The sequence below is a fragment of the Embiotoca jacksoni genome, unplaced genomic scaffold, assembly GCF_022577435.1.
Source record: "Embiotoca jacksoni isolate LCO1_2020_lvr unplaced genomic scaffold, fEmbJac1.0.p SCAF_8, whole genome shotgun sequence".
Classification (NCBI taxonomy): domain Eukaryota; kingdom Metazoa; phylum Chordata; class Actinopteri; family Embiotocidae; genus Embiotoca; species Embiotoca jacksoni.
In genome coordinates this window covers 11,590,499-11,604,764 of record NW_027185436.1, presented here as the reverse complement: position 1 = coordinate 11,604,764, position 14,266 = coordinate 11,590,499, and the positions used below count along the sequence as shown (strand labels likewise).

The following is a 14,266-nucleotide window of genomic DNA, read 5'->3' as shown; positions in this document are numbered from 1 at the left end:
TATGTGCGGGGTAATAGGAGGTATATGTGCAGTTAAATTATATAATGGTAGACACTGCGCTGGTTGTGTCAAAGCATTTAAAGATGTATGTTAAATGATTTTCAGTCCAAAGAGCAAGTTGTAAATTCGAGATATGAATTTCAAGACACTATTATTTTCGTAACACTGGTATGCAGGTTTCATTTTAGATCACATCCTATGAGAGATCGGATGGTTGTGGGTTTTTGTTTGATTTGGTGTTAAGAAGTATAATTTTGGTAGCAATGTGTTTCCAAAAGATTAAATGTAATTCTTTCAGGAAACAGCTGCACTTGGATGTTATTTGTACCATCACCAAGTCATAGAGTTTGTTTAGCAAAAATGTTTAACTTTATGGTAATCAGTAGATGTTATATATTAAAACATTTATGAAAAAAAACAACTCAATTTTTTTCTTTACTTCATGCTTCTCTTCCAGTTTGACATTAAATAATCGATCATGGCGCCAGTCTTAAGTTTTTTTGCAGACATGAATATGAATGAGGAGCTAAATGTTATCAAACTGTATCAAACAGAAATTACGGTATTTCAAAGGAAAATGACTGAAGTTATGGTTGTTTCAAAGTCCTGTCTCACTCCCAAATTCAAATTGAACAAAAAACATGAAGTCTCCTGTGTGCCGTAAAGCAATTACTGTCAGTTCATTTGTAGTCCTTAAAATAATGAGGTTTAATTACAAAAAATTATATGGGCTAATTCAAAAAATATAGAGAAACAGAAGCCAGTTTACTAACATCTGATTTGCTGGTGATTCTCTACAACTTAAGACGTGTAAATATAAAAACTAAAGACTGGAGACTTATTCTTTAAACTCTTCATGTCATGGCTCTCATTAGAAGCTGGTTCTAATGTGTTTCCCAAAGACTGAGTGAGAAGTGAGAGCAATTTACAGAAACAACAGAAAACTCACAGAAAACCTAATAAATGCTGTTGGAAACACTGATGACTTGTGACAAAGATAACGTTCAGTAACTTAGTGGTCTGTGCCAAAGTTGACTAATATACATTTATTAAAATGACAATGTGTTTGGATGGTTGACGTGTACATTATTACTTCTCATTTGAACAACAAAAAATAAAATATTACAGCATTTGAAATACTTTTAACACTGATAAAAGTGTATTGAACATTAATATGAAAGAACTCTTAATTCTTGGAAAAATTATTCATCGTGTGAAATATGAGTTCAAAATGAATAATAGGAGTCTTATGAATGAATAAAACATTTAGGTCAGAGGTGTATCACTGTCAGCCCTCTGAAACGTATCGTTTCGGTCTTGAATAGACGATGATACATTAGCGGTAATTACCCACACTTCATAGGGGCCAGGGTGGCAAATTCTACATGCGTTTTTCTTAATGATCAGCAAGAGCAGGCCATCATGATGAGCAGCTTAATTCATCTGAAATGATCTGCCGATCACACTAACTCAAGCTCACACACAAACCTTCAATATTATTCTTTGTTCCAGACAGTAGTCTTTTATTCAATATATTGGGAACATCAGATGGCAGAAATCTGTTCTAATTTCTTTAAACCTATAATTGCCATACAATGATTCCTTGTTCAGACACTGCTTGACTGATCATTAAAAATATCAGTGGATCCACTCCAATGCTAGACGGAGGCTCAAAACTACATTATAGCAAATATTCACTTTGTTAAACAATTTTACCATGGAGAGCAGAAATCAAATGAATTTCATAAAGAACTCATTATTAAAAGTTAAAATGCATCAAATTGTTTCATAATTTGGAGAATGTGAATGTGATGATCGGAGTACATTAGAAAAACTCCCACTGCTGGAAATCTTCTCAACCTTACTCACTTTTCTCCAAAGAAACAAAAGGATTGGATGAAAAGAGGCAGAGAAAAAAAAAAGTGAGTACAGAAAAAGGACATAAATGTGTAAGATGTATAGCTAAATGTCTTCATCTTCTTCAAACTAATGAAACTGATAATCCTGGGAGTCCATAATAATAATAATAATATATATATATATATATATATATATATATATAAATAAAATAACTAAATAGAATTATTGAAATAGATTGTTCAGTGAATTGTTTAAAATGTTTATGGGCTGTCTATGTTTATTTGTTACATTTGTTCTTTTGTGAATTGGTAAAGTATCATACATGTTATATTATTAATGAAAGTGTTTGGAAATAAAATGTACTGAGGATTTTGGGAGAAGAAGTGGAATTTAAGTGTTTGTCTTGTGTTTTCACCCTTTAGAGTAAAAAACTAATAAGACTTCATGTGTCTTTTGGTTATGTGCAAGTATAGGTATCATCTGGTGCTGCAATGATCTCATCGGCTGTACAGTGTTAAAGTGAATAATTGTGGACTTTTTAACTTAATCAGTTAATTAATACATTGACATACAGTATATATAAAACACAATTTAGAGATTGTGATAGTGAAGATATTAATTAAATGAGAATTTAAATGTTATATCTGAGATAACTAATAGCAAAGGAGTTACTCAAGGACAATTAAATGAGATAATTAATAACTATATTATTCTGTCATTAAATTTAAGTTGACAAACTTCTAGACGTATATTTAAAATTTCCCTCGATCGTCCAATTAATTCACATAATTAATGTCCAGAATTCACATAATTAATGTCCAGAAATTATATCTATTTCATAATTAATTTGTCTATTGCTTTTACAAATATAACGTTCATCTCCATTTTCAATTAAGAAACCTACAAAAGGTCCAACCCCTTACAGTGATGGGGACTGTCTCTGGCATGCAATCAAAAAAACCTCTTATCACTCAAAACATGCAAAATCAACTCAAATTATGCAAATATTGATGAAATCAACCAGCTATGAATAAATCTAAAATCAAATTGTGCAAATTCCTATTAAAAATATGAACATATTAATTTTCAAATATCCTTTATTTACAATGGGGATTGAGAAGATCATGTTGAGTTGTACAACATCAATTACATACATTTAAAAAAAAAAAAAAAAATAGAAACAAGTTTTGGTGTTGACGTTAGTTTCTTTTTAGGAGCTCTCCGTGTCACATTGAAGCAGGTCAATATAATCACAGTCTGATTTTCTGACCACTGAACAGCTGCAGTAGAGCAGTTTGGGGTTACAGGTTTTGTTCGAGGGTATCTTTATTAAGGGAAAGGCAGTCACTACGTTCAGATTTATCCTACCAGTCTTCATGTTATTAACCGTATCATACTTCACTTGGTGCAGTTCTGGTCCATGTGATAACTTATTTTAATAGTACATGTGATTCACTGCAAGCAGGCAGCCGGCATACGGCTTCATCTGCTGTTCTCTTAATGTAATGGTCGCCTAGCCATATTGATTACCTTGGTCTTTAGTTGCAGGATAAGGGCACAGTCATCTGACATGTGTCGACAGGAGTCAGCATCAACCAATGAAAAGACCATCTGAGGGGAATTAACATACTGGCATCAGGCCTGGAGACAGAGGGAAGCTGTCAAGGGAGAGAGTCCTAACGACAGGTCACCCAGGACCATTGCACATTATATAACTCTTCTTCTCAGTCTTTCCTCCATAATGTATCACATTCTCTTTCCAATTGGACTCTTTTCCTTTTTTCCCCACTCTCTATCACTCTGTCCCTCTATCGTGTCTTACAATGCAGCTCGCTTGATTCTTAATTACACTGCTGTCTTTATCTCCTTCTAGCTTGCTACTCTATTTTGTTCCAGTCTTTTCCACCTCTCCAAAAGTTTCCCCTTTAATTCCTTCATCCATTTCTCTCTCATCCAGCACCCCTCCACCACTCTCGTCCTCCTAAATAATTACACATTGATTCATTGATCCAGGGTCAAATGTTATCCGTCCCCCTGGCTGAAGTGTATTGTCTCTGCTCCGTCCTCAAAGTAAGGTCTTCTGACGTCACTCATATCATCTTCAATCTGCCATCTATCTTTATTGGCCCAAATTATTACACCTTATTAGCCATTATTACATTTTATTATCAATTCAAAGCAGGTCAATAGTTCACCCATTCTGGCCTCATTCCCACTGTTTCTCCTCTCCAACTTCCCCACCTCCTCATTTTCTTCCAGTAGTTCAGACAAAGAAGTGCTGTGGCCAAAAAACTTCAGCAGTTTGATCAGAGGTTAAGTGCTTTGTGAGAGAAGGAGTGCCCATACAGGCTCAATGGAATCCTCCATAATAGAGATTAAAGTGAAATGGAAATTAACAAGAGTGTCATCAGCTCTCAACCTGCTGAGTTTGTACTTGAAATTGTAAATCTCATCACACAATGTCAAAACATAATAATTGGCAGTGTGACAGAGAAAACCTTATAACAAAGGTTTAACTTGCTAAGACTGCCGTGGATCTAGACAAGCCTCGTTTAGTTACATGACCACTACAAGAGTGACAATAAGCGGTCGGTTTCAATTAGAGCTCCTTTCAAACTCCTCAATGAGTATTATGGATGCAAACTTTTTATGCTACCTGTCTCACTTTGGTCTTTTCAATGTATTTGCCAACAAATTTGAAACATTTCAAAAATGTCATCTAGTAAACAAATTTATATTTCTTTGTTAAAATGTATCCTCCTCATTGCATTGCTGCAGGTATTTAACATTTTCAGTTTTTCATCTGTTGCACAGGATTACTCCCGTGTTAGCCTCCAACTCAGTGTATTTGGGAACCCACTTAATTATACTGTCTTTAATGTGTTAGTCATACATTTTAAAAATGGGGCACAACAATTTTATTCATTCTCTCTTATTCTGGGTAGATACAGTTTTATGGTATGTGATATGAATATCAAACAAATCATTAAGACAGTTTAAATTTAGCAGCAAAGACAATAAGCATGAAAATGATTCACTCCTTGAAATTTGAAATTGAAAAGACCTGGTTTAAAGACATAGTAACCAAAAACTAACAAAGACTTGTCTGATTGATCTTTGCACAACAGAGGCCTTTTCTGCCACATTGAGCAACTGAAGTGAATCACTTAGAGCACCCCAGAATCATTTTTCTTACTGATCAGGTTTGAAAGAGTTCACTTTCATAAAAACAGAGCTGAAGTTTCCATTGTACCTTCTTTGTGAAGTAGGAAGGCTGAAAGTTCATTTTCAGCCCCGGGCAGGTGGTTAGTAGGATGAAGTTACAGCCTCCAGTGGGGCAAGGGATGCATAACATCAATTATAATGTACATGAACACAGAGTGACTATTAACAAGGATGGCAGTTTTATTTTGGGTCATTTTTGGGTTAATTTTTGGATGATAACAAGAAGCTGTAGCAGTCAATATTATGCAACGGCCACGAGTCAGTTGGCTCGTCTATAGCTGCTCTAAGTGAAGGGAGCAAGCCTATACCGGAAATTTGGGTCTGACTAAATGTTTGTGTAATGCACCAAAGTGTATGTGCAATGCCTTGAAACAACAGTGTGTGAGTGTGAGTGAGTGAGTGAGTGAGTGTGTGTGTGTGTGTGTGTGTGTGTGTGTGTGTGTGTGTGTGTGTGTGTGTGTGTGCGTGTGTGTGTGTGTGTGTGTGTGTGTGCAGCTTAAACGAGGGAAGTTGAGTTGCAATCAAGCGTAGCTGTGGCGAGAGCACTTCACACAGATTCACTCTGCTTCAGCTGATATGTTTCTCAGAAGCTGGGAACAGAAGTGAGTATGGTTCAATTACTGTGAAGAGGGAACCACTGTTCTAAGGCTGTGAGTTTAAATCCTGCTAAAGTCTTCAAGCTCTGAAGAATAAAATGCAATGGGCATTATGGATAGGACTTTAAAGCATTATGGTTAACAATCTGCGCACCAAATTAACAAAATGAAGCCCACAAAATAAAAACAAATGAATTATTATCTTAAAAATGTTGGCCTGGAGCTCTAGAACAAAAGAGTTTTAACACTAATGCACTTGACAGCGGTAGAGCATTTGGCAACAATGTACCGTTCTCTCGTTAGCGTTAATTGCAGCTGTGACAGCGGTTAAAGGCAAGGTCCTCCTCTGACTCCCAATCATTTATCTCTCCATTATGGAGAGCACTCTGGGTTTTTATTGGTGTAATAAAGTTGATCTTCACTACCACGAAAAGCCTCCTGACCTCTGATACTCCGGCGACCCTGGACTGAAAGTATTCATCATTTTGATATTCCCTCTGTCACACACACAAACACAGACACAGACACAGACACACAAAGACACTCACACATGCATACACACACCCACAACCACACACAAGCACACACACTCACTGTATGCATCGAGGCAGACATACAAGCACGGTATGTTGTCTCTCACTTGGTCTTTAATTAGAACAATAAGATAGGAGCTTTTTAATTAAACAAAGGATAGATGTCTAGAGAGTTGGTGTGTTTGTGTGCGCTTGTCTGGATGAATAAATTTGACTAACCTCTGGGTTTCCATTTCTTTTGAAATGATTTTTATAGATGTTATAATGCTAATGAGGCTATACCAACCTACTAACTGTATCTCACTAACATCTTAACCAACACAAACAGAAGTTGTCAAATGATAAATCTGAACCATGTGCGCCCTCTTGTGGTTATAAAATCATTGTACAAATGACAGGCACCCTTCAATAAAATGCCTTTTGGATCAGCTGACAAATTATCTGGGGGAATAACAGTCCAAAAAGTGTATTTTCCAGACTAATGCTTGGTAATGCAGACTGAATGTGTCATTACTTATTAGAAAGACATTGTCATAATTGAATAACATTTGAAATGTGGATATTAATGAAAAAGTAGAGTCATATCATGGCAGAAAGGCAGAGAAAACACGACAAATGTGTATTCCCCAGAGTAAAGAGTTTTCACAGAGTTCCATCTGTGACAATAAAAATACAGAAACCAAATCATTTGTACCCCGGAAATGCCTGAATCTAATTCAATCTCTGAGGAGGATGAATTCATCCTGAGTTGCCATTTCATGTTTTTTTAGAGTGTTAAAAGTGCGTTGAATAAAATGAATGCAGTCAGACAAAAAGATGCTGTCCTGTATGTTACATACAGTAGAGCTTACAGTTTTGTCAAAACGTGCAATGACCACCACCAAGAACACCAATAACTAAAGGCTTCTTTGTCATCTTTTGTTAAACTGAGTGTAGATGAGCCAGGTCTACATGTATAGACATGGCATTTGTTAAACTGTTTATAAAGAATATTGGTCATATATATATATTGAAGTGTACGTTTTTTTTTAGTTTTTTTTTTTAACTAAATGTTTCTCACCATCCACTCATATTTGGACTATTGTGACTACTTTCATTTTGTTTTCAACCAGCAGTTGGTTGAGTTTGACCTCACTAAGAATGCACACTCACTCAGAGCTGTCTAATAGACATCAGGTCAGTTGTGTGTCTGCATCACCGGCTGTTTAAAGGTCACAGGGTCTTTGAGGCAGTGGGTGCTGTCTGCAGGACTGGGTGCTCCTGTCTTTGAACTGCCTTTGAACGAGAGGTCAACTCCCTGAAAAGCAGAAAATATGTACGTCATCATGGCCACAAAAACACACACGGGAATTTCAGTCTACTGAACACTTGATAAATAGAATTTTTATTTGGAGAGTGTGGGGTCACACATTAGTGGTGTAGAAATGAATACTGAAATGCAATATATCCTAAATGTTTAACCTCAGATACCAAATGTATTTGATGTAGTATAAAGTTGTCCTTTTTAAACGGCTAATTTCAGTTTTAAACATGTATGTTGTACGTTAAAGTGAAATTCAGAGCATTTACATTTAATACTTTGGGATTATGGTCTCTGTCTTTTATAGAACAACAGAAACGCACATTTCAGTGATGATGGTAATTGTCTTGCAAAGCTGACGCCATATTTGCCACCCACCCAGTTTCCAAGGAACACAGAGTTACTTAATACACCATGTTTGTTATGTGTATTCTAGTGTATGTACGGGATGTTTTCTGATGCAGGCGGGGGCGGAAGAGCAGTGATGCAGAGCCTCCACTCACCTTTAAAAATCGGTCTCTGATACAACCGTCACGCACATGCAGATGTTTTTGCCGAGAAAGGACACATCACAACCTGACAGGTGAGAGGAAAATATTTTCCATTTCAACACTCGGAAAACATCATCTGTTCTGTTCTAAACTTTAAATACTTGTTTGCCAAATATATGTTTTATTCTTATTGTCAAAGGAAAATAGTTTGGACTTTACTTTCACATCATCAAATCATCATAAAATAACTATGTGGGTCCTTGGGAAGATCAGGGAGAGCGTGGAGAGCATTCCTCTAGAGCTGAGTCGTTACATGGGACACAGTGAGGAGGATCTCTTTTCCCCTTCAAAGACCTGCCTCTCTCTGAATCTGCACGACAACATCCTCACCCCAGACAAGATCCCAGAGTTCTGCCTACCGCCACGGCTCTGCAAGAGAAGCCCACTGCCAGAAGCTGAGAAAACCCCACCGTACCTGCACGGACTGAGCCAGAAACCTAAGAGCAGCACATGTGCAAACACTGCACATGTAAATACGAAGGATGTGAAGACAAAAAATGCTGACGCATTAGTGGCTTTGAAAGCCACAAAGAAACCTTTGCCATTCTCTGCAGAGGGTTATGGCATGGCTGGGATATACGAGAGCCCCAACACTCGAAGGAAAGAGTCTTTGTTCCACTCAAAGTTTCCTGTTTACATGTTTGATAGAGGCATTCCTACCGCAGCACACAGGCTGGTAAACGAAGCAAGCCTGCCCAAGAAAACTTTATCTAGGTTTCTCCCAATGTTTTCACGTAAAATCCTGTCAGAGAAAGGGAGCACAGAAAGTGAAATTTATTCTTCCAGTGACTCCTCTCCCCTCAGTTCCCCTTACAGTGCCAAATCCTTCCTCTCCATCCCATCAAGCAGTGGCCGTCTTAAAGGAGCAGTATCCTGTCCTTCATTAATTGATAGCAAGGCGGCCAGAGGGAGGAGGAAGAAGGTAGCTTTGAGTTTAACATCCTCTCCCAGTTGTCCTCAAAGCTTAGAGGAAAATTCACTCACCCTACCTCCACCTGTCCTCTTCTCATTGGATGTCCTGCAATGCCAGGAGAGACTTCAGCATGAACTTGTCCTCCCCTTGCACGGCTGTGGCAGAGTTCGCCTCTCCGCCGAGCACACCACTTTGTCCAGCAGCAAGTTCTCATCCCTCTCCACAGTCAGAGTGCATGTGGTGTCTGTGGAACACCTGGTGGAGGACACGGACCGTCGGACCCTGAACTGTGCAGTGAACCTGTGTCTGACCCCGGGGAAGCTGCAGCAACAGGAGAGCGCCACCATCAGGAACTGCCGCAGCCCCGTCTTCAATGAAGATTTCTTCTTCACAGAACTGAGTCACAAGGACCTGATGCATCTGCAGCTCAGGTTAAAAGTGGTGGAGAAACCTGCAGCTGGAACTCTGAGGAAAGGGACAATGATTGGAATGATCACTAAACCACTGTCTCAGTTGCTCACTCATAATGAAAGAGTAGAAGGATAGTTTTTTTTTTTAATGTATAATTTGAATTGAGTATGGACACAGTATGTGATATGATGAAACCATGATGTCTTAAGATATCTTCTACAACCTGTACAGAAGCAGAGGATTGAAAAAGGATCCCTGAAATGTATCATGTTGAGGTTGTGTGTATATTTCGCATCTGCTACTATACTGTTCAACAACCTGTGGCACACTGAATAACTTTGTAAGAAGGTAGTGAACATCGTGAAGCATTTAGCTGTTGCAGAACCAGATATTTTTCTTGCATTAATCAGGTGGCCAGAAACTTGACTTTACAATGAATGCTATTGTTGCTGTGTCTTTAGGATGTGCAAATAGGCAACTGTTTTCTGCAACTATTCACTATAATACAGGGAATAATGTCAGCTGTTGTATTTTTCTGCAGCATCAAAGTGATCAAAACAATGTAGAGTATCCTTGTCATGTTATTTTATTACACTAGTTAATTGTGCTACTGATAGTAAAAATTGTAGTATATGATGAAGTCATACCTTCCTCAGTACCATGCAATGGTTTTGTTCACTTATTAAACCATCATAGAGGTTTATATATATATGACTCGTTACTGTGTACTGTGAATCAGGGTTGGGCGATATGGAAAAAAAAAAAAAATCTAATATCACAACATTTTTGAACAAATAACCCGATGTCGATAGTGCAGCAATATTATGGAGAAGACTATTGGGGCTTTTACTAAATATTAACACAATGACATTTCTGATAATCACCAGTAATGTGCATAAAATGACTAGGTGGGTATAGGAAAGTACCGTCTAGTTCAGAAAATGACATCGCTCTATTATAATGCAACCAAGAAAGAACATTAATGCTGTATCCAAGATGTAAGACCATATCCGGTCTCATATCACATCATGATATAATATTGATATATTGGCTCAGGGAGGGAGCTCAGTCTGTTAGGCTATACCTCAAGCTTTAAACCTTTTTCACGGCATATATTTTGACTTGTAGAGAAAGCAGATGTCTGAATGATGACTCAGTTTCATTAAGTGTCCCAGTAAGTCATGACAGTGAACGAACAAGCACAAAAGCAGGACCTCCCCCGAAGTGGGATGAAGCTAATACGCCTTAGTTTTCCCTACAATGACAACTCAAAATGTCTGACGTGAAAAAGGTCTATTGAGATGTCTGACCGAGGAGTGTCACTGACTGACGTGTTTCGCTTCTGTTAAATATTGACATGGGTTACAAGCTGCTGTGCGTTTTGTTGAGTAAAAAAAAAAAAAAAATCTTCAGGCTATTTCTTTTATCGTTTCGACAGTGCATAAATTGTCCAGTTTCTGTCGATAGATCACCCAACAGCACAAAGACGTAAAAAACTTTAGCGTCACAGCGGTGATGTCCTTCCGAGTCATACACATGACAACAACAGTGACCCTCCTACCTGTATACCTGAGCTCTGGGTATTAATACAGCGACACCTACTGTACGCACAGTGAATAACAGTTCAAATCTGGTTATTCCAGTAACGCATTTGTTTTTTTTACATTGCTCTTATTCTCCCTTTCCTTCAAAAACTACGTGGTTAAAGCACTTCAATTAATCTCACTACTTTCTTTTTTTTTTAACTTTAGGTTGTATTTTCGATAGAACAGGATAATGACTCTACATGAAAACATGAAAAGGACCATATATCTTTTACTTTAATGGCTTTCATATGATTTGCAAATTATGTCAATATACTTTATGACGGTTTTTGCGGCTAAGGTATTTTTCAAATAGAGTGAATAAAAACAGCAACTACGTCATTATTTTTTTTTTTTGTTTTTGTTTTTTTTTTATTTTTTTTTTTTTAAATCTGGTAAGATAAATACCTTCATAGGGGTACTTGGTACTCTTTAATTAACCTGTAATTTCATCTTAATTACCCCAGACAGTATTTGCAGCGTGTCATTTTTGCAAGAAGTAATTTCATCGTAACGCAGTTACGTCATGACGTCAAGCTCCGCCCACCGCGAGGCGTTCTAATCTGACGTCGCCAGCAAGTCCTCCGGATGTAAACATGGTGACAGTCAGGTGAAAGAAACGCCAAAATGGTCTTCGAGAGCTTGGTGGTAGACGTCCTCAACCGGTTTTTAGGGGACTACGTTGTCAACCTCGACAGCTCACAGCTAAAGCTTGGCATATGGGGAGGTAACTGAACTTGTGTTTTGTCATTTTTAGTTGACTAGTTCGCTCGCCAGGCTCGCTAGCTAAACGCTAATAGACGTTAGCTTCCAGACGTGTGAGAGAGGCTCCCTCAGCTGTTAGTGTCAGTTTATCTTTACCAAAAATCTAGTTTTGCTTGTCCAGCGTGGACGAGACGACACAGCCGGTGGCAGTTTCTCCATCGATAAAGACATGTAGTTAGTTTCTGACTGCGGCGGTCTTCTAACGTTAGACCGTATTTACTGCTGTAAGTCTGTTTGATGAGTGCATTCATGCAGGGGTGACACCCTGTCACAGCCAGGTCAGGACTCGTCCCTGTGTTACACACCAAAAAAAAGTCTGTAGCGTTGCTTCCTCTCCGGGCAAACAGAGGATTAGAGAAGCGGTTTCCACTGCTGAACCTGCCCCAACCGGTAAAACAAGTAACTAAATCACAATATGAATTCCCTCCTTTTACCATTATGTGTTATAACATTTTAATACCGGCTGCTTTTATTAACAGATTACATGCATTTTTCAAATATTGTGCTTTAGATGTCCCCTCTTAAAAGACAGATAAGCTCAGTATGTCCTTTAGGGTTTATGGAAACAATACCATATGCAGGAGGGAATTTGTTAATTTTGTAATGGGTTCCATTGGGAGCATTTATCAATACATTGTGGTTTACCAAATACACAGCACACGTAGGCTATTCATTTATGTAAAGCCATGGACAGGGCCAAAGATTCAAACTTGCAAAAGCCTCAGTCAGATAACAGATCAATGAGTCAGGCAGACTGGACTAACATATTCGACTAAACAGCCCCTTTGCCCCTGTACTCTCTGCTATTAGGAGAAGGAGGGGGGATGGCTGGGTAACACAGGGAAGGCATTTTAGTCATTTTGTTAAATTGCCCACTGAGAATATGTGTGTCAGGAATGGTTTAAATAGTATATAAGATCCATAGCTTTGTGTGTTGTACTAAGTCATAAAACGAAGTCCAAAGACCTTCTCTCCAGATTAGACGGTGTCCCTATGAGTCACACCTCAATCCATTTGATTTATCAGCATGTACATGCCTTAGTAACAATCATTAAACAAATACTCCTTTTATTGCAGGTGATGCTGTTCTTACAAATCTTGAAATAAAAGAAAATGCCTTGGTAAGTGTGTAAGGAATATTAGTCTGTCAGTATATTATTGTGTTCATGATAGATTTGTGTTACAATGCTTATTTACTGTTCCTTTGTTGCAGAGTCAGCTTGACATTCCTTTTAAAGTCAGAGCCGGTCATATAGGTGAGATTGTAATCACTAACCCCATTTAACACTGTTTAGTGCCTTTGGTACAGAGGAACAGTTTCTTATCTTGTGCTTTTGTTAATAGAATGTCTGGAGCTAAAGATTCCATGGAAGAACCTCTATACGCAATCAGTGGAGGCCACACTGGATGGTGTCTATCTGCTTATAGTCCCCACAGCAAGTGAGATCACTGTCCATCTCCATCAACAGACATAAAGAATGAGATTTAAGTACTGACTGTACACATCCCAGAGTATACTATTGAGTCTCACCATTGCAGTAGACACACAGAGTGGCAGAAGAATATTAGATAGATAGATAGATAGATAGATAGATAGATAGATAGATAGATAGATAGTTACTTTATTAATCCCGCAAGGGGACATTTTTTCATTACAGCAGCATGTATAGATACAGGGTAAAGCAATACAAATAACAGTAAAAAAATTTGAAATATAAAAATGCACAATATATTCAATTAAAAGAGAATAATATTAAATTAAACTAACTAAACCATAGTGCAAAGATTTAAACAAACCTACAACAGTGCAATGGTGTTATTGATGTGATATTGATTTGTCCAGAGGTGAGCTATTGAACAGTCTGATTGCAGTGGGCAGGAATGATCTCCTGTATCAGTCCTTGTGGCAGCGGAGCTGGAGGAGAAAGTGCTCCGCTGTCCCTGCAGTAGGTGGTGGAGAGGGTGATCAGGATGATCCAATATGGATAACAGTTTGTTCAGTGTCCTCCTCTCCACCACCTTTTCCAGACTGTCCAGTTTGCAGGCAATTATGGAGCCGGGCCTTCTTAACCAGTTTGTTAAGTCTGCTGGTGTCGCCGGCTCCAATGCTGCCCCCCCAGCAGACTACGGAGAAGTACAGTTCACTGGCCACAACAAGACTGGTAGAACATCTCCAACATCACAACATTAACCGGTTTCACCTCAATGAGAAGATGTTTAGGTTACTCATTTCAGATTTAGTGTTTTAAAAACTACAAAATATATTATAGCATCTTTGTATTTTATATATTTTTTGGGGTCGTAATAAAGTCAAATCATTTTTGTTGTCCCCATTGCTGCCAGGTATAAAGTATGATGCTGAAAAGGAGGAGAAGCAGCTACAGGAGACTCGTCAGAGGGAGCTTCAGCGCATAGAGGAGACAAAGCTGAAGGCTGCTGAGCAAGGTAAGAGTTCAACTCTGATTTTAAGGGGACTGTATGTGTGCGTGCTTGCATGCGTGCGTGTGTGTGTGTAAACAAGTGAGCAAA

The 14,266-nt window shown here is 38.3% G+C and overlaps 2 protein-coding genes across 5 annotated transcripts in view; both read left to right on the top strand.

Moving 5' to 3' along the window:
• Positions 1–8,255: 8,255 nt before the first annotated feature.
• Positions 8,256–9,559, top strand: LOC138191854 (C2 calcium-dependent domain-containing protein 4C). The gene has a single exon (XM_069138907.1). It carries the CDS (start codon positions 8,256–8,258, stop codon positions 9,522–9,524), a length of 1,269 nt encoding a protein of 422 aa, XP_068995008.1. The 3' UTR covers positions 9,525–9,559.
• A 2,009-nt stretch (positions 9,560–11,568) lies between these two features.
• vps13a (vacuolar protein sorting 13 homolog A) overlaps positions 11,569–14,266 on the top strand; it is a 39,788-nt gene continuing 37,090 nt past the window's right edge. For all 4 annotated transcript variants that reach the window (XM_069139149.1, XM_069139148.1, XM_069139147.1 and 1 more), the window contains exons 1-5: positions 11,569–11,699; positions 12,815–12,858; positions 12,951–12,993; positions 13,082–13,177; positions 14,081–14,182. In XM_069139149.1, the coding sequence (XP_068995250.1) occupies positions 11,600–11,699; positions 12,815–12,858; positions 12,951–12,993; positions 13,082–13,177; positions 14,081–14,182 (385 nt within the window). In that variant the 5' untranslated portion in view covers positions 11,569–11,599. The remainder of the gene's footprint in view (positions 11,700–12,814; positions 12,859–12,950; positions 12,994–13,081; positions 13,178–14,080; positions 14,183–14,266) is intronic.